A 20,599-nucleotide genomic window follows, 5' to 3' on the forward strand; every position below is an offset into this window, starting at 1 on the left:
GTCAGAGAAGTGTCTGATCCTCTTTGAATCTCTCCTCTGTTTGCACCAGTAATATCCTGCCGCAGAAAGCTAAGGAGGGCATTTCTGTAGCACATTCCATCTTTCCTGTCGTTCCTTTCTGGGAGAAGTTTTTATGCCTCAGGAACTTCCTCCCCTCCCCGCCACAAACACTTTATTTGTATTTTTGCTTTTCTTGTCCTGCATGTCATGGGTGGAAGTCCCTTAACAATAGCAAAACACTGCACCTATATTTTAATAGGGCGTGACAGATGGAGCTTTTCATGATTTCTCTAAAGGAAGAGAGAAATGAAATCTGTGTGAATGCCCCCAATTAGCGAGGGGAGTTCTGAAATGCAGTCCTTTACAATTTGTGCACTCCTCCTAGAGCATGTTCCCAATTCCCATTGGTGCAGGAAGTGAATGTTGGGTTCCTTGGTGGCCAGTGTTGTGGTGTAAAGTGCTACCACCAGGTTGTGCTGTTCTTGTATCATCCCAGAGCTTTCTGATGCTAGCCCTTATAAATCTGAATCGTGAAGGGTTCCTTTGACTGACACTGGCAGTTTGAGACCAGCAGCGATATTAACAATCTATCTCAGAGTTGTGAGCTCTATCCTCACAAGCTAAGAAGGGTTGGACCATTTCAGTATTTGGATTGGAGACCTTCATAGAAAAAACAGGTGCTGTGGAAAGTGGGGTTGGTCACTCAGTAGGTGGGCACTCTTCCTTCTAATTCCTTACTGAACCAGTGCCCCACTATGAAGTTAAGGGGCACTGTGCTGCCTTTTGGATGAAATGTAACACCGAGAACTTGATTGCTTTTTTGGTTCTTAATGAACCCACTTTTGTGTGAAGTGTGAAAAAGTGGTTGGGTCAGGTGTCATGGCTCAATTCCAATTTGGAATTCTACCTTTCTAAAATTCTTCCAGCAGTTTCAAATAGAGATGTTCTTCTTCCCTTCCCCTCCATTGCAGATGCAGAATGATTGCTGCATTTTGTCCCAGAGATGGCTGTGATTCCATATCAGGTGTGACATCCCCACATACATGGCTTCTAAAGGGCTTTAGGATCCTTCAGAATGAAAAGTGCTCCAGAAATGCAAAGTCGGTCCTTACAGCATCCTTCCCTGAGTGAGAAAAGACTTTCTCTCATCTCGTTTCTTTTGCTGCACTCCAGGTGAAAGGGAAATGTACTACCGACCACATCTCTGCAGCTGGTCCCTGGCTCAAATTCCGTGGCCACCTGGACAATATCTCCAACAACCTGCTGATCGGCGCCATCAATACTGAGAATGGCAAAGCCAACTCAGTGCGGAATGCATTAACCCAGGAGTTTGGGCCAGTCCCAGACACAGCCCGCTACTACAAGGTGAGAGTTTCTACCTTACATCCACCTCTCCTAACGTCAGAGGGTATTTGGATGTGTTCTGGTGAGAGGTACTGGTGACTGCGTAGGTCTCAAACGTAGCTCACATAGCTGTCAGTTTAAATTAATCACAAGCCCCCCACTTAAGACAAAAGGAGGTTGTGAACCAACTTAGGAGCTTTTGGACTGAGTGGGTGGAGGGGGTTTGAGGAGTAGTGCAGGCATGTGAAGGCAGAAGAGTCAGGGCAGAAACAGCCAACTGGAAAGAGCAGCTGAAAGCACTGGCCCTCGCCCTGGAAGAAACCTAGGGAGAAGCTTTTGTGTAAGGGGCACAAGCTGAACAAGCGTTCTTGGTGTGGTGAGCAAAAGAAGGTGTTTCCTGCTGCTTGATTCCCTCTGCATTCAGAGACACGGGACACTATAAAGACTGTACAAAACTATATCAAAGAAATACCAGACTATCTCCAATTTCCACTCCCAACGGGAACATCTCCAGCTCCCAAACTTTGACTAGCTGTTTGGCTTGAAAAGCTACAGATAGGGTGCTATGCTTCATGCTGTTCTGCAGTAGAGGTCACACCATACCTCACCACTTAAATTGGCTCTTTACTAGTCCTCTCAGTGTTTGGGCACTCCAGGGATCCGCTCTAGCTAGATTGTGTGGGGTAACTACCATTGTCTTCTCCCTCCCTGGAGGAGAGAATACCTAGTGCCCCAGAGCTCTCATCCTGAAGGGAGACACTGGAAATGCTGCTCAAGTCCCTGCTGCCCTTATGAGCACAGTTGTGTCTTCAAGCCATGGTGGAACTTCTTCATTGGAGAGTGTTCCATCTGTGTGATCAATCTGATAATTTTCTAAATATCAAACGTTTTGCCCCCTCCATTCTTTGAAAACTCCTTGCTGAACTTGAGGATGAGGGAAACTGTTAGAGAAAATGCCCTTACCACCCTATCCCCGCAGCTTGACAAGTGCCCATGGGTTAACTTCCCATCTGCCAGAAGAATCATGGCTCTCAGGAGCAGTTCCAGGAACGTGCCATGTCTACCTTTTGTGGCCTCTGCTGGCAAGGTGACTGCCACAGGATAGACAATGGCATTGGGGGACTAGTCAGGAAGACTTGTGGTTGAAACTCCACCCTGGAAGCTGAGCAATGTCCAGGGTCTCCAAAATCCATTGTCCAGTCAGTCCTCCATGGCAAAGGATGACAATACCTAGCTCTTTATATAGCTCTTAATAGGATGGGAGAGATCGATGTGGGAGTCAGAGGAGTCCTCTGGGGGACACTCCTCAGCAGATTTTCTTAATCCATAGAGCACTAAGGAATGGAAGAGGAGTGTGACCACGCACAAGTAACCTTTATTTTGGCATATCTTAACTTCTGAGTGCTTGGCTTTGCAACCTGAATGCTCTCAACATAATTTCTATGTGTAATATAAAATTATTTGCATTGCTTTTGGTCACAGAAAAATGGCATCAAATGGGTGGTTGTTGGGGATGAAAACTATGGTGAGGGATCGAGTCGGGAACATGCAGCATTGGAACCACGTCACCTGGGAGGCAGAGCCATCATCACAAAGAGCTTTGCCAGGATTCATGGTGAGTATCACCACCAGCACCTGGATACTGTGTGGTGTATAAGGAGGTTTCCTTATGGCTTGGAAGACCCATTTCCTTGCTGTGCTCAGCACTGGGAGCAGGAAAGAGAACAGGATCTGCTGGAGCAAATCTATTGTCCATCTAGTCTGGTGTCCAGCCAGCAGTTAACACCTGATGCTTAGCACATGCTTAGTGTTGCTTTTTTCTATTAGCAGTATTTTATTCCAGTAATGCCTAAAAGCCGAAGCCAGGTATTAGCCTCGCAATCTGTAAGCGAGGGAACCTTGCACACAGACCTTGGGAGACAGGCCACTCCTTGCTTACAGACAGCCCCCCAGCCTGAAGCAAATATTCACCAGCAACTACACACCACACCACAGAAACATTAACCCAGGAACCAATCCCTGTAGCAAACCTCGTTGCCTACTCTGTCCCCATATCTACTCGAGCGACACCGTCAGAGGACCCAGCCACATCAGCCATGCCATCAGGGGCTCATTCACCTGCATGTCTACTAATGTTATATATGCCATCTTGTGCCAGCAATGCCCTGCTGCAATGTACATTGGTCAAACCGGACAGTCCCTATGTAAAAGGATAAATGGACATAAATCGGACATCAGGTATGGTAACACGCAAAAGCCAGTAGGAGAACACTTCAATCTCCCTGGACATTCTATAACAGCTTTAAAAGTAGCTATACTTGAACAAAAAAACTTCAGAAACAGACTTCCAAGAGAAACAGCAGAACTAAAATTCATTTGCAAATTTAACACCATTAATTTGGGCCTGAATAGGGACTGGGAGTGGCTGGCTCATTACAAAAGCAGCTTCGCCTCTCCTGGAGTTGATACCTCCTCATCTATTCTTGGGAGTGGACTACATCCACCCTGATCAAATTGGCCCTGTCAGCACTGGTTTTCCACTTGTGAGGTAACTCCCTTCTCTTCATGTGTCAGTATAATAATGTCTGCATCTGAAATTTTCACTCCATGCATCCAATGAAGTGGGTTCTAGCCCACAAAAGCTTATGCCCAAATAAATCCGTTAGTCTTTAAGGTGCCACCAGACTCCTTGTTTTTTCCAAACATCTACTTGATTGGAGGGAGTGTTGTATTCTTGAACCCAATTTCTGTATCCAGAGGCAAATCAAAACACCTCCTTTTCATCACTCCAATGTTTCAGTAGTCCCAGGAGCAACCAGTGCCATGCTGGGGCAAAAAGAGCTAATGTGATCCTTGCTGTATAAACAGGGCAGTAGGAGTAGGGAGGTGATTTATCTCTGTATAGGCTTTATTTTGCCGCACTGCTGAGACCACTTCAGAGCTTTATGCATTATTCCAGAAGTTACCATTTTTAAGAGGATGTTGAAAGAGCTATGACCGAAAGATTAAGCTCTTTGTCTTACCTACGGTGTTTTTCAATCTGTTTAGCTTACTCAAACAAGGACTGAAGTGATTTGACAAGTGTGTAAGTACCTTCATGAGAAAAAAATATCACATACTAAAAGACTAATCCAGCAGAGAAAGGCTTAAGAATCAATGGCTGGAAGCTGATCAAACTAAGAAAGGCACAACTTTTAATGGTGAGGATTAACCACTGGAACAAACTACCAAGGGATGTGGTGGATTCTTCATCTGTTGATGTCTTCAAGAGTGGATGCTTTTTTGTCAGTTGTGCTTTGACCAAATACAAGTCCTGGGGCTCAATCCTGGGGTAATTAGGTGAAATTCTGTGGCTTGTGCTATACAGGAGGTCAGACTAGATGACTTAATGGTCCCTTCTGGCCTTAATCTATGAATCCCTACATACACAAGAACAAGCTTCTCCCTGGGGAAGCTCCATTGAAGTCCACTCCCAACAGGGATAAAGATGACCCCAAAAAGCTTACAAACCATCCATCTTACTATAAAGTCTCTAAGTTATTGCATTCCTATCAATTTTTCATGCCTGAAAAGCCATTAGAAGTACTCTTCTTAGAGGTGGTATGTAAGAAACACATGCCACGTGCTTAACTGCTCTGCAGACTCAAAGCAACAAAGGTGTGCAGGGGGTGAGGTGGGATAGCAAACAGTGACTTTTAGATCTTCTGCAATTGTCTGTCTGAGGAGTGGGAGTTACTAAGCCAGTAGTGGTAGATATAATGCAATCTTTCAGAAAGTTGTGTACCATTGAAACTCCACCTGTGTCTGTGGTTTCCATCTGTGTTTTGAAAATGTGCCTTAAACAGTCTCAGCTTTTTCAGTGGGATCTGCAATGGAACAGAGTTGGGTGTGTGTCTGGATTCTTCCCTCCCCAGCTTCTTCACACTTCAGCCATGTTTGAAAGTTCCGTGTGTGCTGGATCTCAGATCTGTGACAGTACTCTGAAAGACCAGATAAAATGTTACTATACTGCCCCTAGAAAAGCTAAGCATAGTTTGGGGCAAAGTTACAGAAGGATCGATGTCCTGTTTCATCAACTGTAATAGATACACCAAGGCCTCCAAATGTGAACCAGGCATTCCATGGTCAAACAACTTTGTTGTGGTGGAAACATCTGCAAAATCTCATTACTCACAAGATCTGAAAGTCCTTATATACTTAGTACCAATATTTATTTATACTGTTGTTGCGCCTAGGGGCTCCAGCCGCATTGTGCAAGGCACTGTAGAAACACGACAGCTGCTGATTTGATATTCAAATACCAAACAGTATGGTGGATGTTCTTATATCTCTGTGATTCTGAGCTTATCCATCACATTCCTAGCAAACTTCCCTTCCAACTAACAATGCTCCTCCTTGTCTACTTGCCAACACTGTTGGGTGGAAGGAGGAAATGAGGAAGATACCTTCCTGATGCTTGTCAGCAGACTACTATCCTTCGTTTCATTGCTCAAAGGTGAGAGCTGCTGGATAAAATGAGCACTAGCTACGGAGCTACCATTGTCTGAGATACAGCCATTGCATTGTCAGTATATTATGCTGCAGTACCTATTAAATGTGGTGTGTTGTTTATCCCCCATGCCAGGCTCACTAAACTGTCCTATACCCCTTGTGGTGGGTGGTGAACCCTTGCTGTTTTATTTACAGAAACCAACCTCAAGAAGCAAGGCCTGCTGCCTCTAACGTTTGCTGACCCAGCTGACTACAACAAGATTCATCCTGTGGACAAGCTGAGCATTGTGGGTCTGGCAGATTTTGCACCTGGAAAGGTAACTGGTTGGATTTCCTATTGCAGCAATAAGCTGCATTTTGCTTCCACTGGGCTCACTCCCAGGGATCAGAGATTTCTAGGGAGAGGGAGGGTTATGACTAACTCTGCTCCTAGAGCAGCAGTTCTCAAACTGTGGATTGCGACTCCGAAGTGGGTAACAGCCCCATTTTAATGGGGTTGCCAGGGCTGACTTAGGCTTGTGGGGGCCCAAGCCCCATTACCAGGGCTGAAACCCTTGGGTTTTTGCTTCAGCCCTGAGTGATGGGGCTCAGGTTACAGGCCCTCACTCCTGGGGTGGAGGGGCTCAGGTGGGCTCAGGCTTCTGTCCCCCATCTTGGGGTTGTGTAGTAATTGTTGTTGTCAGAAGGGGGTCATGTGCAATGAAGTTTGAGAACCCCTATCTTAAAGGGAGTGATGGAAGCCAGGCCTAGTGTTCTGAATGGAGTACTTACAAACATAGGAATTGCCAACCAGATCTGAATGGTCCCATGTAGTCTAGTCCAGTATTCTGGACTTGCTGATGGTCCAGAGAGCTGACTCACTGCATGGTGTTGGCCTCAATTCCTGCTGCCTCTCTCCATTGAAGATGAGGTAAAAATAAATTACTTCAGTTATTGCTATTCCCTGTAACAGATTGCTGTAGCTGCCACTGGAGTGTTAAGGAATTGCGAATGGGAGAATCAAGCTTCCTGATTGCAGAGGACGAGGCAGTGTCTATAGGGCACTTGAGTTCAAGGACCCCTGGATTAGAAATTGTGTTAAACAGAAGGGGTCACTCACTCCTCTACATCAGGGGCTCAGTGTGCTCCTTTAAGTGATTCCTGTTAATCGGGTAGGGTGAAAGACTTTCTGGTGAGCATCCTGCATTGTCTCTTACAAACGTTGCTCCATGAAAGGAGAAAACGTAAACTCCACTCTTTTGCTTCCCTCCTCTCCCCTCTATAGCCCCTGAAGTGCATCATCAAGCATCCCAATGGGAATCAGGAAACGATCCTGCTGAACCACACCTTCAATGAGACACAAATAGAATGGTTCCACGCTGGCAGTGCCCTGAACAGAATGAAGGAGATGCAGCAACACTGAAACAGCTGCATGTACACCCAGTGGACTTGGCTCTGACATATTCATAAAAGTGCAATTCCATGGCTGTTGAACATAAATGTCTGATCAAATGTAACCATAGCTTCTTTTTTGTACCTGTACTAGTTCACTGACACTGAACAGGGAGTGCAGCTCAGCTTGCTGCTGTGTGGTTTCCAAATTCCCTAGCTCTTTGGTTCAGATTTCACTTGTATTTATTTTTGAAGATAACTGCTCAGTTGGCTTTTTCTGCCCAATCATTTCATGGATGGCTGAAGAAATTTAAAGTAGGACTTTTTGGTTCTTGTGAAAATATAAAATTGCAAATAAAGATTCTCTGATGGATATTGCTGCTCTGAAATGCTGTATTGATATTTCGATCACAACGCACTTTCTGCATGCAAGAGGTGGAACGAAGGTGGGGCTGTGTGACTCCAGAAAAGCTGTCAACTTGCCTTCACTACACCATCCTCTACTCTCAAGGGCATCTGCATTCCAATTGTCAGTACACAGCCTTGTCTCCTTTTGCACTTTTGAATGTCAGTGTATGTCCTAAAAGCCCATTTCCATCTGTGACTGGCCAAATGATAGGATGGAGAATAAGCAGAGAGCTGCACACTGTCATCCATCTGTGTGACCTCCCTGTCTATTGCACTTCTCTCGAGGAATAAATTCATCCACCCTGCAAAAAGCTGTTAACAGGCAGAAATCTTGCTGTTCAGCAGTTCCAATCTCCACAAACATCTCTGCACTAACCACACCTTCCCCCTGCCCCACTGATCAAGCCAATTCCAAAGAGGACTTTGAGTAAGAACTCATCTCTCCATCTGACTTCCTACACCAGCTATAGTCTACCAGACTGATGACATAAAGAGGGGAGGCTTGAGAGGAGGAGAGCTCTTTCCTGGGACCGAGACTAGTACAGCACACTCACCCAGAAGAGACAAGAATAATGGACCTTGCCACTCACTCCCTTACTTACATGCAAATCTTAACTAATTGGTTCTTCACTCATTGGGTGAACAGGTCCAGAGATCACTTGTGTTTAAGCAGGTGAAAGGTTTTCAGATAGTGTGAGCATGAGTACCTAGAACTGTAGAGAAGTGGTATGTTTCAGGGAGTCAGCATATACAAACAGAACACTTTAGAAGCAGAGTAAAGGTACACAGGTGCTGCTAAGTGGAAGACTTCTTGTTTGTTTGAGAATGGGGTCTGAAATTCACTTACTGGGAACAGAAGGGCCCTACCTGCAGCAAGGGTTAGGGGGAAGCAACTCTCAGCTGTGTAGTTCCAACTACCCCCTTAATTTATTGCTGCCCTTGAAAGGAACCTCAGTAATACATAGCTAAGGGGAAAGAAGACCAGTCTGGGACTCATTATGTTCCAAAACACTGAAAATTCAAGAACTCTTCCATTTCTTTCTCACTGCACCAATGCAAGCTTCAATCTAGCATCAGAACTCAGGGGGGTAGAATAGCTAAGAAGGCACTGCCAGGGCTGTAAATTGCTAGTTGTTCATGCTCATGTGTGGATAGAAGCCACAGTGCAATAACTAATGTATGAGACAGACACCTGCAGTAGTTTTTATTGGTCAGACTTCAGCTGCTTGGAATCCATAGTTTTCACATAGCCGATGAGTTTGTGTGAAGAGCATCCTCTTCTCCTTGAAGCCTATTCCTAGAACATGCTCAAAACTGTGCTCCAAGTTATAACGTTCTGTAAAATACCATACCTTTCTTTCCCATTAGCAGCCCTGTTAGAATCACACTCACAGAGCAATGTTTGGTCAGTGTTGCTATACTTCATTAGAGAAGCTGGTGACAGCACAGAGGGGACTTTATGGGTTCAGATGGGGGTGAGAAGATGAATTCTAGACTTCCTTTTGATTAATCTATGAACCAGCAGTAGCCAAGCTTAGAAGTAAGGGGCTGTAATTATATTGTAGGAAAGGTTCCAGTGACTTAAGCTTTGCTTTCATGGTTGAGGTCAGCAGAACCACCATCCAATGAAATTCTAGCCCCCCAAAATGGCTGGTATTTAATCATGCAAAACACATCACAGCCCTGCACAGACTCCCACTAACTTTTTGTTCCCTGCTTTCCTTTCACTGCTGTCAGCAAAAGTAATTGAGTTTGGTTCCTGCATGTTTAATACTGCTCCTCAGAGTAGAAGCCAGAAAGTATCTGCAGTGAGATGGAGTAAGCATCCCAAACTGCAGGAACCTGGGTTTGTCTTTTCCTGATAGACAGGAAGCTGGGTTGTGTACAGCCAGTAATAACATTTATTCATCTAATATTAAAACCAGGCTTCCCACCCCCTAAGGGAGTGGAAATACAGCTTTACTCAGTCATATGGCCTTGCTTCTAAAATTAAGTGAACATTTCAGCCAAGCCTGAGCTTGTTTTGCATAAGACCACAGCCCATCCACCGTATTACAGCATCTCACTTCAGCACTGTAGCAGGTGCTTGTTTTCAGAGGACAGCAAAGGATTAGAAACAGCAGCTAAATTGCTTCCTAGTAAGCTGACACCCTTCCATCGTCATAGCAATTCATGTAATGGAACTCCAGCTCCCTTGTACAGTGAAGTGAATCCTCCTCTATGGGCTGGATTCCCATCCTTGCCCCAGCTCTCAAAGCCTTCCCCATCCTTTCATCACCAGGGTTTACAATGGCTTAAGAGCCAGCATATCCCTTTCCCATACTTTACAGTTTTCTCTCATGTTAAGACAGCAGCACCTCCTTGTTTTGTGCCAAGGAGATATGAACACTTCCACTAAAAGAGAGACAGGCCTTTGCTTACACTTCTCATTACATGTCTCAAGCCAGGAGACTGGGTGCGGTAGGAAATTACCAGTTTCTTCTGGCCAGACAGCACCACCTGTCCTGCCACTGTAACAACTTAGACTGCTCTTTTTCAAGACCGCAGAGACTCTCTTTGGCATTTGAACCCAATTTTGCTCTGCTTTCCAGGATGTCAAAGTCCCAGATGGGTTTGTGGCTGCTGGGCTCGTGTAACAGGGCAGCCCTTGTGTCTGTAGATTTACTTGTACAGTTCTAACGGAGGTATTTCTTGGCAGTTGCCAGCTCGACCTGGTGGGCAGCAATTACAGGAACATGGAAGCCCTGCTTTCTTGTCCACTGCCTGGAGGGGAGCAGGGTACCAGCTGGCTCCTGCAATCCTTGAAAGCATCCATCCTGTAGGGTCCATGCAGAGCAAGTTCTGACTGCTGCTAACTGTTTGTCCACCATGAGAGGAGGCCCAGGCCAGGTTCACTGATGGATCCCTGTCCAGAAAGAAGGAAAAAGAATGAGATGAGAATTTAAAAAGATTCAGAGGCAAGTAGATAGGAGTGAATGTTTGATCCAACTTAGCAGTCAACTGGGGGGGGGGGGGGGGGGAAATATCTGAGTTATCTACTGGAATCCTCCTTTCCTCCCTGTCTCACAATGACCCTCAGAAGTCCAGCTTCCTCCAGACCTAATCAATACTATTTCAGATGTTCATAGATTCATAGATATTTAGGTCAGAAGGGACCATTATGATCATCTAGTCTGACCTCCTGCACAATGCAGGCCACAGAATTTCACCCACCACTCCTAAAAAAGACCTCACACCTATATCTGTGCTATTGAAGTCCTCAAATTGTAGTTTGAAGACTTCAAGGAGCAGAGAATCCTCCAGCAAGTGACCCGTGCCCCATGCTACAGAGGAAGGCGAAAAACCTCCAGGGCCTTCCAATCTGCCCTGGAGGAAAATTCCTTCCCGACCCCAAATATGGCGATCAGCTAAACCCTGAGCATATGGGCAAGATTCATCAGCCAGATACTACAGAAAATTCTTTCCCGGGTAACTTGGATCTTACCCCATCTAAAAACCCATCACAGGCCATTGGGCCTATTTACCATGAATATTTAATTACCAAAACCATGTTATCCCATCATACCATCTCCTCCATAAACTTATCGAGTTTAATCTTAAAGCAAGATAGATCTTTTGCCCCCACTACTTCCCTCGGAAGGCTATTCCAAAACTTTACTCCTCTGATGGTTAGAAACCTTCGTCTAATTTCTAATCTAAATTTCCTAGTGGCCAGTTTATATCCATTTGTTCTTGTGTCCACATTGGTACTGAGTTTAAATAATTCCTCTCCCTCTCTGGTATTTATCCCTCTGATATATTTATAGAGAGCAATCATATCTCCCCTCAACCTTCTTTTAGTTAGGCTAAACAAGCCAAGCTCCCTGAGTCTCCTTTCATAAGACAAGTTTTCCATTCCTCGGATCATCCTAGTAGCCCTTCTCTGTACCTGTTCCAGTTTGAATTCATCCTTCTTAAACATGGGAGACCAGAACTGCACACAGTATTCCAGGTGAGGTCTCACCAGTGCCTTATATAACGGTACTAAAACCTCCTTATCCCTACTGGAAATACCTCTCCTGATGCATCCCAAGACGACATTAGCTTTTTTCACAGCCATATCACATTGGCAGCTCATAGTCATCCTATGATCAACCAATACTCCAAGGTCCAGAGCATCACTTGAAGGCAAAGTACCCACTGGCCCACACACAAATACCCCACTCCATCACTGGGAAGGTGCAGTTTAAAGGAGCACCAGCACTAATTTAGAGTCTTGCCTTTCCGCCGTGCACAAGCCTTTAGATCAGAAGTTCTTTGGGGGGAGAACCGGTTTGGCACAAGGCTATTGTGCAGCACTAGGTGCACTGCTATTCCCTGTGCACCAGGCAACCTCACTCACTGCCTTCAGCCCCCTCCTCAGAACTTCATCCCAATGTTTATTACACTGACAAAGACACCAGATACATATTTAATAAAGTTGATCTCAGTAACCTCATCCTCAACCTTTGTCATCCTTCACTGTGTTATCTCTAATTTAGACGGTACGCTACTTGGGGAAGAGGCACTGTCTCTTTAAAATGCCATGCACATCTATGGTTCTGTAGGAATTATACATAGTTACCACCAGAGTGTACGGTGCCTCCTTCTTCTGCACCTCCTCTGTGGCGCCAGAGGTGGAGGCCTCTGTGGAGCTTGGACCTGTAGGGGATGTGTCAACAAAGCTCTCATCCACTATCCGGAAGCGGATCTCCTCCCCCGTGTCCATATACAGGTCATGAGCCCCTTCTTCTGTCTCGTACTCCCACACCCAGACCTGCTCTGCTTCATCGCTGGCCAGCTCAAGTCAAGGCAGTAAAACACATCATGAGAATCCAGTGGTTTTCTCTCACTCAACAGACCGAGAGCCCTCAGAGCAGGAGGACTGTGGTTTGAATCCCAGGATTCACCCTCTTCACACGTTTCTCAAACTGCACCGCACTTCTCCAAGCAGCTCTAAAACCCAGGTCCTTTTAGCTTAGCTTTACAGCAGCACAAGCTTCAAGGCATAAGATATCACCTGGGACGGAGTCAAAAAAAGAATTCTCCCACCATGTAACCAATTGGTCAAGTGCATCATGTAGGGCAGGAGAATTGGCCACTGATGGAGGCAAGTTACAAGACTGGAGAATGTCTCTGCTGTAGAAAACCCCCCCAGCTGTTCAGGTGACTCTGCCATTAATTTCTAACAGGTGGCAGAGTAACCCTACAAGACCCACTTGGTGTGACCTGAAAGGGATTAGCTGTCTAACTCGGACAGCTGACTGCATGGGACTCTGGACTAAGCATGATACTCTAGCTGCTGCCCCTGAGCCTCTTTATAGTACAGTATGGGGCATGCAAGGTTTCAGGTGACAAGAACGAACTGTAGCCACTTCCCTCCTTTATTTAAAAAAAAAAAAAGAAGTCAATGTGACAGACGGTTAGAGGATACAACTTAGCTGGCTGCTGCAGGGACTCTGGAGGGATGACAATGTCATCGAAGAAACCAAGAGAAACTGCAAAGCAAAGAATCAAATTAGGAAGAAAAGGATCTTGCCATCAGTGACGGAGTACATTAAAGCGGTATAACATGGTCTTTTTTTTTTTTCCACAGTGTGAAGTACAGTGTATCAGTTGTTGTGCCTGCTTAAGTCCCCCTAGCAGATCTAGAGCTCTACAGTCCCACTCCCCCTGTTCTTTTAAGTGTTTCTCTCTCGCAGTTGCTGCGAGAAGGTCCCTCACAACAAGAAAGGAGAGTGACACCCTGACCATAAACCGATTACTGTCAAATCCACAAAGTAAACAAAATTTTCACTAACTTTTGATGCAGGGAGGGGTCACAGATGCTGCACATAATCACAGAAAGCAAGAGAATTCCGACCACTGTGATTAACGGTTATAATATACCCCTTTAACCAAATGACTCTTAGAAGCCATGCTAAATGAACTGACAAAGCAAACCTATGCCTCCATCTACCGATGAGCTTATCCACCTGCACAAACTAGTGGATCCAAGCTCTTCTGAAATGTGCACCTATGGGACTGAATAAAGGTGGTTTGTGGGTCTGGGCAAAACTCGCAAGCAAGAGGGCCCACAGCCTGCCCCAAGTCTGAAACTAGCAATTTAACTAAGGGCTTGTCTACACTGGCAATTTACAGCGCTGCAATATTCTCGCTCAGGGGTGTGAAAAAAAACACACCCCTGAGCGCAGCAAGTTTTAGCGCTGTAACGCATGAGGTCGGGGTCTCCCCCTCCCCCAGGACTGGTTGCTTCTGACAGCTGTCATACACACACATCCACTCCTTCCACAACAATGAATTGCTTTGTGTCCCGAGGCAGTGCATAGTGGGACAGCTACCACAGTGCACTCCTCTCATCTGCAATGCAAGTGCTGCATATGTAAACACACTCTGATGCCTGTGGAAAACAATGTGAACACAAACCAACACTTTTCTTTTAGTGCTCTTCTATCACCAACAATACTGTCAGCAAAAAAACTCTGCAAGTGTAGACACAGCCTTAGTTACTATTGACCCAAGCCAAACAGAAATAATGACTTGGGGTTGAACATCTCTGTATCTCAAACCAAATCAATCTCATAGCCTAGGGTGCTGGATTCAACACAATGCCCAACAGCTATGGTATCCCTAGTATTAGAAGTTGCAATTTACCATGAACTCCATCCTGACTGCAGCCTTTAATCTCCCCGATCAGAATCTCGTCCAGAAAGGGATGGAATACCACATACCGGAAATGCACTGGAAAGAAGCAAAGATGCTAGGTCTGAGAGAGTCACATACTTAATTTCCTCTGGGTGACAGCCATTTAAAAATAAAAAAAAAAAATCTACCCCACACCCTCCAAATCTTGTATCTGATATTTCTTCAGCAGCTTTCATCCCACGTCAACGATATCAGGAGCACAATCAAACTCCCACAATACTTTTAAGTTCTCAGGAATCATGTGGTGTGCATATAACTGGTCTAAGTAATTGCACAACCTTGTTACTGTAACACTCACCAGCCTATTGTTTGCCAAGCTTGCTTGTTATTTTTTGTATTGGACTGGAAACTTCTCAGAGCAGAGACTACTTCTTTCTGCCTAGTAGAATGGGATCCTGCTCCTCCTGTTGGGCATTACTACAGCGCAAATAAATAATACCACCAAGCTCCTATCAGTAGATCTCGGTGCACTTCTCAAAGGTCAGTATCATTATTCCCACTTTACAGAAGGGGAAACTGAGGCATAGAGCTTGGAAGTGACTTGCCGAAGCAGGCCAGTGACAGAGCTAGGAATAGAACCCAAGTCTCCTGAGTCCCAGTCCCGTGCCTAAGCCACTAGCCCACACTGCCTAAATAACGCACTTAACCACTGAAAAGCAGCTGCCACGGAAGTGGAAGGCAATAGTTGTATGACAATGCACAGCAATGCTACATAGGATAGATGTTCGTGAGGCTCAATTTTAGACAAATTCCCACTTTGATTCCAGAAGTGGACTTCAAAATATTATCTTTGAAGCTGCCTTTTATTTATTTACTTATTTTTATAAAAGGTATTTCTCCAGCCCAGGAAGGGATGGGAGAAGTTGCTCCAAAGTAGTTACAACCAACAGAGAGAATTCAAGTTATCACAGAATTTCAGATAGGCTCCCCCAGCAATCTCTATACCAATATTTATTACTACATATTAGATTGTGGGAGCACTGTAAGTATGATAGACAATCAACACAAAGAGACAGGTGCTTGTCCCAACAACCTTATGAATTAAAAAACTAGAGGAAGGGATGGTCAGAGATATAATATACAAGCAAAGCGGCCAGGGTGGGGATTACCTGCTCAGATGGATTCTCTTTCTGCTTCTTAGGTCACCCCCCACAATAAAGCTCCTGGAATCCAAAACCCTGGCTGGGTATTCCGATGATTGGCAAAGCAGAACGTAACCCAGCTTTGCTCTTCTGCAGGGCTGATACTAACCAAACCAAGTCTTTCTCCAGTGTAAGTTAAACGGATAAGACTGTGGTGATGGGAACAGAGGTGGACACACATCTGGAAAGGCCAATTTTAGACAGTGTCACTTTTCTCACCACAAACATTTTGATGTCTCAACCCTTTGTTACCGATTAGGAACCCGCCTGGCTACTGGGACACTATGGGTGTCAGAGGGGCACTGCAGATGCTTTCTGTAATAGATGGTATTTACCTTAAGGAGTGGCTGAGATGCAGGAAGCAGGATAGTGGTGGTGAGTGGTGCTCAGAAGCATGATAAATTCTACAGCTTAACACATGCCCAAGAGTCGTATACAGTTTCTACTGCAGGCTACCCAATACTCAGGGACAGATACTGAATTAGTTTTCTCCGTCCAGTGGAAGGGTAGGGGGTAAAGCCCACTCCAGTGGCTATTCTGGAACACAGGTGAATTGGCTTAACTATTCACAGGCAAAAAAAGCCTTTAATACAGAATTGAGGTTGCAGGTGCTCAACCTCTTGCCCTTCCAGTATGGGAGAGTTTAAGTTCTCAAAATGCAAATGTTGCAGAACAAGGAAGTGTGGTGCTAAGGACCCCCTGAACAAATGTTAGCACTACAAGAAAGAACCCTCAAACATAAGAAAGTCAGGAAATGCAATTAAGGCCATACTTCCCACACAACATAACCTTCACTTCGCCCCCTTGGATCCCCACCGTGAGGAGTCCCTCAGGCAAATCACAAGAGGAGGCAATGGAGTTGGATGCCTCCCTACACATAGTTGTCCAACTAGCAGCAAGTAGTTCCCACAGCAGTGGTGCTGCTCAGAGCATAGAGAAGGTCTGTTGGAGTGTATGAACAGGTGAGCCAATTTAAAGTTGCGGTGAGCACACAGAAAACAACAGCTTTTGACAGGGACAGGTGATGCTCCTCTTGGGACCTCTACCTGGGTAGAGTTAAGGTTGTGAGGCTTGAACCATTCCTGCAACCTTCCTAGTATAATTAGAGACCTGAAGGAATCCTGAGACCCACACAGCTTAGGAAAAGCAGTAGCAGACCTTTAGTGTGCGATGCACCATCCCCAGGAAATATGTACGAGTCTTCCAGCTTTGTGATGTCATACAGACAGATGCAGAGGCCAACATTATACACAACCTGTTCAGAGAAAAGCCAATGAGCAATAAATCCCTGGAGTTGTAAATCTCTGCCCCACACCACTCTCAAACACAAGTTTTTAAGCAGGAAGCTCATGCAAATGGCCAACCAGATGAGCTGCCATAGGAGGAACTGGACAAGAGATCCATGTGCATCAGATCAGAGCACTGTAGAGGTGCAAGCCTCAGCTCTTGTGAGGAAAAGACAGTGCACACCCATCATTACCTTCTAGGGACCCCTCTGGCTCTCTCAGAGGTATCGGAGGGCACGTGTTGACCTACTCCAGAAACAGCACTGCTGCAACCTGAGCCTTTTAGGTTGTTGCCAAAGATGGGAAAATGGGAGAAGTGAGCCCTATGAGTGGCTTAGATAAACACCACCACCCGGATGAGAAATACAGCATTTCCAGAACTAGCTCTTCCAAAGGCCAGAAACGCCCCTTGCTGGGTAGTCATGCCCTTGAATCCCTTTCTGTAAGAGACATGCTTCATTCAGAAGTCACGAAGATTGTTGGCACAGGTGAAGAAAGCCTTTCCCCTCCATCAGGGTGCACCCATCATTAACTCTAGGCCCATCAGTTGATACTCAGGTCAGAGGGAGCATAGGTTTTTTCAGAATAATGAAAATACTGAAGATGTCAGTATACCCTATGGGCCCGGGACTGCCTCACAATCCAAATTACAAATAGAAGAGACCTAGTAGGTCCCAACTTGCCCATTCATCCCAGTCAGTGGAAGATGATTCGCTATAGTGTATTAAGTGTCCCGACAATGGGGCTTCTGCCATTCCTTTAGGAGATTGCTCCTCAGCCTATCAGAAATCTTTTCTGATGTTCAGTTCTGTTTAGTTTTATCCTGCTAATTTCCCGACCCACAAAAGACCCTGAACATTCCCTCTCTTTCTTTGCTGTTCAAACACTTGTAGACATCATCGCATCTCAAGTCACTGGTGGCCAACTGAGACGTCTTTAATAATCTTTCCACATAAGTCACTCTTCAGAGCGCGCAATCATTCTTGTTGCTCTTCTCTGAACTCCCTCCAGTTTATCAGTTACCTGTGTAGAACTGAATGCTGCAATCTAATCATAGTCCCAGTATTTCTATATATGAGGGGTTGTGATCTCTCTGGTCTGTGTTATGATGCCTTTTTATATGCTGTGCCAAATCTCATCAGCTTTTCTGTTGCCAGATCACATTTCAAGTGCTTAGTGCACAGCAGTGAGATACTATCACCCCATGAAAAGAAAAGGAGTACTTGTGGCACCTTAGAGACTAAGGTGCCACAAGTACTCCTTTTCTTTTTGCGGATACAGACTAACATGGCTGCTACTCTGAAACCTATCACCCCATGGTTTCTTTCAACATTACTGCCTTCAAGGCATTTGTCCAGCCAAGACGTGTAAATTTGCATTTTTCCAGGCTGAGTCTCCTATTGCTACTTCCTACTCCTGCCAACTACTCTAAGTTCCCTTCATTATTTCTCTGCCCCATTTGGCATCCTTCTCAGTTCAGTATTCCCTCGGAATATCATTACTGTGCTCTTTACCCTCCTTGTTCTACATAATTTGAGATCACATGAAGTAACGCCAGAGCCATCACCTTCTCCAACTCAATATTTTTGATCATTACCCTTTGTAGATGGTCCCTTAGGTAGTTTTCAGTCTTTGTAATGGTCCTCATATCCAAACCATTTAATTTTTAATTAAATTTAATTTAATTTTAATTTAATTAATAAAATTTAATTTAATTTTTTGCTACTTACGCTGTCACCCACAGCTGCATAAAAGTCTGGTTCACATGTTCAGTGCTCTAAGCTTTACCTTGTTAGCTAACTTCTTATTTAGTTCTTCAGCAATGGAGTCATTGAGCTTCATTTCAAACTGCCACGGAGGAATCCGTACCGTATCCATCATCTCCACTAGAACAAACATGGCGGCTAGTAGCAAGAGTCCCTGTAGAAAGAGAGCAGAGGGCCAATAAAGTCTGGTCTACACTACAAAGTTTTGCCAGCATAGCTATGTTGGCTAGGAGTGGGGGGAAATAAAAATCACACACAACTAGCCGACATAGCTATGCCGGTAAATCCCCCAGTATGCAAGCAATTATGCTGACAGAAGCATGCTTCCGTTGGCATAACTAATGTTGCTTGGGGAGGTGGTGGAGCTATGCCAGGAGAACCCCCTATGCAGGCCAAGGCTCTGTAGTGTAGATAAACCCTAAAAACAGAAGGACCCTTTCAGATCAGGGGTGGGCCTTTAACAGCTCATAACGGTTGGGTGAGGTGTGTAGGAAATCGTTCAGTCCCTGCAGCATAGACACTTCATTCGCATGGAATGTCTATAAAATCTGGCAGGTTCAATAAAATACTCAAATGATTCAGCTATGCAGCAAAATGATCTTTTAGATTCACTTTGCTAGCTGTCCTACCCAGTAAACCCCAAATGGTAACTTTCTATTTTTCCATTCAAGTCTCCAGCTCAATGCTTTATAATCATGAGTTCTTTGGGACAAAGATTATCTCTTCTTTATATGCATGCACAGGGCCTAGCAACTGGGTTTCTAAGCACTACCCAATAAGAGAGCTGAGAAAGGGATCAACATAATTGCTGAGAGCACATCCACAAGACAAGCTCAAGCGTAAGTGAGGATGTGTCCCCCCTGCTGGAAGTGAAAGGAAGGGCTCCTGAGAGAGCATGATTGAAGGGAACTTTGGTTCTTAGCTCATCCAGAAGATTCTGCACCACTCCACTACCTGCTTAAAGGACAGGTTAGGCCACTGTCAAAAGATGCCACCTGCCCACTGTCACAAAAAAGGGATCTTCAATTGTGAGTTGGGGGGAAGAAATGGCATTCATTCATACAAACTCAGGAGCAACCCTTTGAACCCACACTGTCTAATCCCTCCCCACTAAAAATACAATCCCCCACATATAGGAACAAACAAAGGAAAATCATTTGTTTTTTTAAAAAAAGGAATTTGTAATAGCTATTAAGGTGATGGGCGCATTACAAATCCCTAAATTAGATACTGTAGTTAACACAAATTGATCCTTAATTACAATATGCCAGATGCGCCTGTGCCCCAATGTTAGGTAGTCAACAGTTCTGGGCTTCTTGCCACATTTGTAGAAACGCCACATTTGTAGAAAGGGACTTGGACAAAAACTGCGTAGCATGGAAGGGGGACAGGAAAATCAGTTTGGATTAGTTCCTCCAGGGGTAATCAACAAACGGACCGAGGGACACACCCAGACTACCATCGCGGTCCCGAGGCCTTTCCCCCTTAGGCAGCGACCAGCGGCTCCCGCCCGGGCCGGTCACTGCGCGCTGCTCCCGCGCGCCCGCTCCCCGCCCCTGGGGCTGGCTTCGGCCGCGCGGCCAGGCTCGCCCCGGGCCCGGAGACCGGCGTGGCGTGGCGCAGCGTCCGCGCGGGCTGCGCTCGCCCCCCCCCCCCCGCGCAGCCCCCGCCTCCCCGCGCGCGACAGTAGGGCTCGCGCAGCGCCCCCACCGCCCCTGGGGCAGCGGCCCAGCAGAGCCGCCCGCTCTCCGTGCCCAGGGGGCTAACGGGCCCGCGCGTGGCCCACCAGCGAGCGAACCAGGGGGGGAGAGAAGGGAAGTGGACCCTATGGTGCCGCAAAGCATGGCGGGATACATAGACGGCTCCCGGAGGACCAACGTGGTTCCTCTCCAGGCACCTGCCCTGCGGCCCCTTTGAGCCCCCCCCCGTGCACCCACCTCTCTTGGGTGCAGCGCGCACGTGGCAACCGCAACACCGGTGCCAGCAGATCGTCCCGCGCCCCGGCAGCCTCCTAGTTACCGGCCAGGTGACTTCCGGTGGGCTGGCCAATCGCCTTTCCTGGGCGGGC

General features: G+C 45.9%; 2 protein-coding genes across 5 annotated transcripts in view; one reads left to right on the plus strand and one right to left on the minus strand.

The window, feature by feature from the left end:
- ACO2 (aconitase 2) overlaps positions 1 to 7,579 on the plus strand; it is a 36,779-nt gene extending 29,200 nt beyond the window's left edge. For both annotated transcript variants that reach the window (XM_073327197.2, XM_073327196.2), the window contains exons 15-18: positions 1,174 to 1,365; positions 2,827 to 2,959; positions 6,031 to 6,152; positions 7,100 to 7,579. In XM_073327197.2, coding sequence (XP_073183298.1) covers positions 1,174 to 1,365; positions 2,827 to 2,959; positions 6,031 to 6,152; positions 7,100 to 7,237 — 585 coding nt within the window. In that variant the 3' untranslated portion in view covers positions 7,238 to 7,579. The remainder of the gene's footprint in view (positions 1 to 1,173; positions 1,366 to 2,826; positions 2,960 to 6,030; positions 6,153 to 7,099) is intronic.
- POLR3H (RNA polymerase III subunit H) lies at positions 735 to 20,558 on the minus strand. 3 transcript variants are annotated; one of them, XM_073327199.2, is made up of 7 exons: positions 20,469 to 20,558; positions 18,554 to 18,685; positions 16,638 to 16,734; positions 14,287 to 14,373; positions 13,067 to 13,130; positions 12,218 to 12,425; positions 735 to 10,519 (listed from the first exon to the last, which is right to left on the minus strand). In XM_073327199.2, exons 2-7 carry the CDS (start codon positions 18,662 to 18,664, stop codon positions 10,466 to 10,468), a joined length of 621 nt encoding a protein of 206 aa, XP_073183300.1. In that variant the 5' UTR covers positions 18,665 to 18,685; positions 20,469 to 20,558; the 3' UTR covers positions 735 to 10,465. The 3 variants fall into 3 exon arrangements, with proteins under 3 accessions (XP_073183300.1, XP_073183299.1, XP_073183301.2); XM_073327198.2 differs by lacking the exon at positions 20,469 to 20,558 and adding an exon at positions 19,982 to 20,182; XM_073327200.2 differs by lacking the exon at positions 20,469 to 20,558 and adding an exon at positions 19,793 to 19,975.
- Positions 20,559 to 20,599: the final 41 nt, after the last annotated feature.

Source organism: Lepidochelys kempii, chromosome 1 (genome assembly GCF_965140285.1).
Source record: "Lepidochelys kempii isolate rLepKem1 chromosome 1, rLepKem1.hap1, whole genome shotgun sequence".
In the NCBI taxonomy this organism is placed as follows: Eukaryota; Metazoa; Chordata; order Testudines; family Cheloniidae; genus Lepidochelys; species Lepidochelys kempii.

Excerpts from the sequence above, each read along its gene's own strand:
- POLR3H (XM_073327200.2), bottom strand. The coding sequence starts at position 19,909 with ATGCTACGCAGTTTTTGTCCAAGTCCCTTTCTACAAATGTGGCGTTTC. Across the intron at positions 14,374-16,637 it reads TGGTGCATCGCACACTAAAG|TGCATTTCCGGTATGTGGTA; the intron begins GTCTGCTACTGC and ends GCTTCTTTCCAG. Across the intron at positions 12,426-13,066 it reads CTGCAGCAGCCAGCTAAGTT|CGATGAAGCAGAGCAGGTCT; the intron begins GTATCCTCTAAC and ends TGAGCTGGCCAG.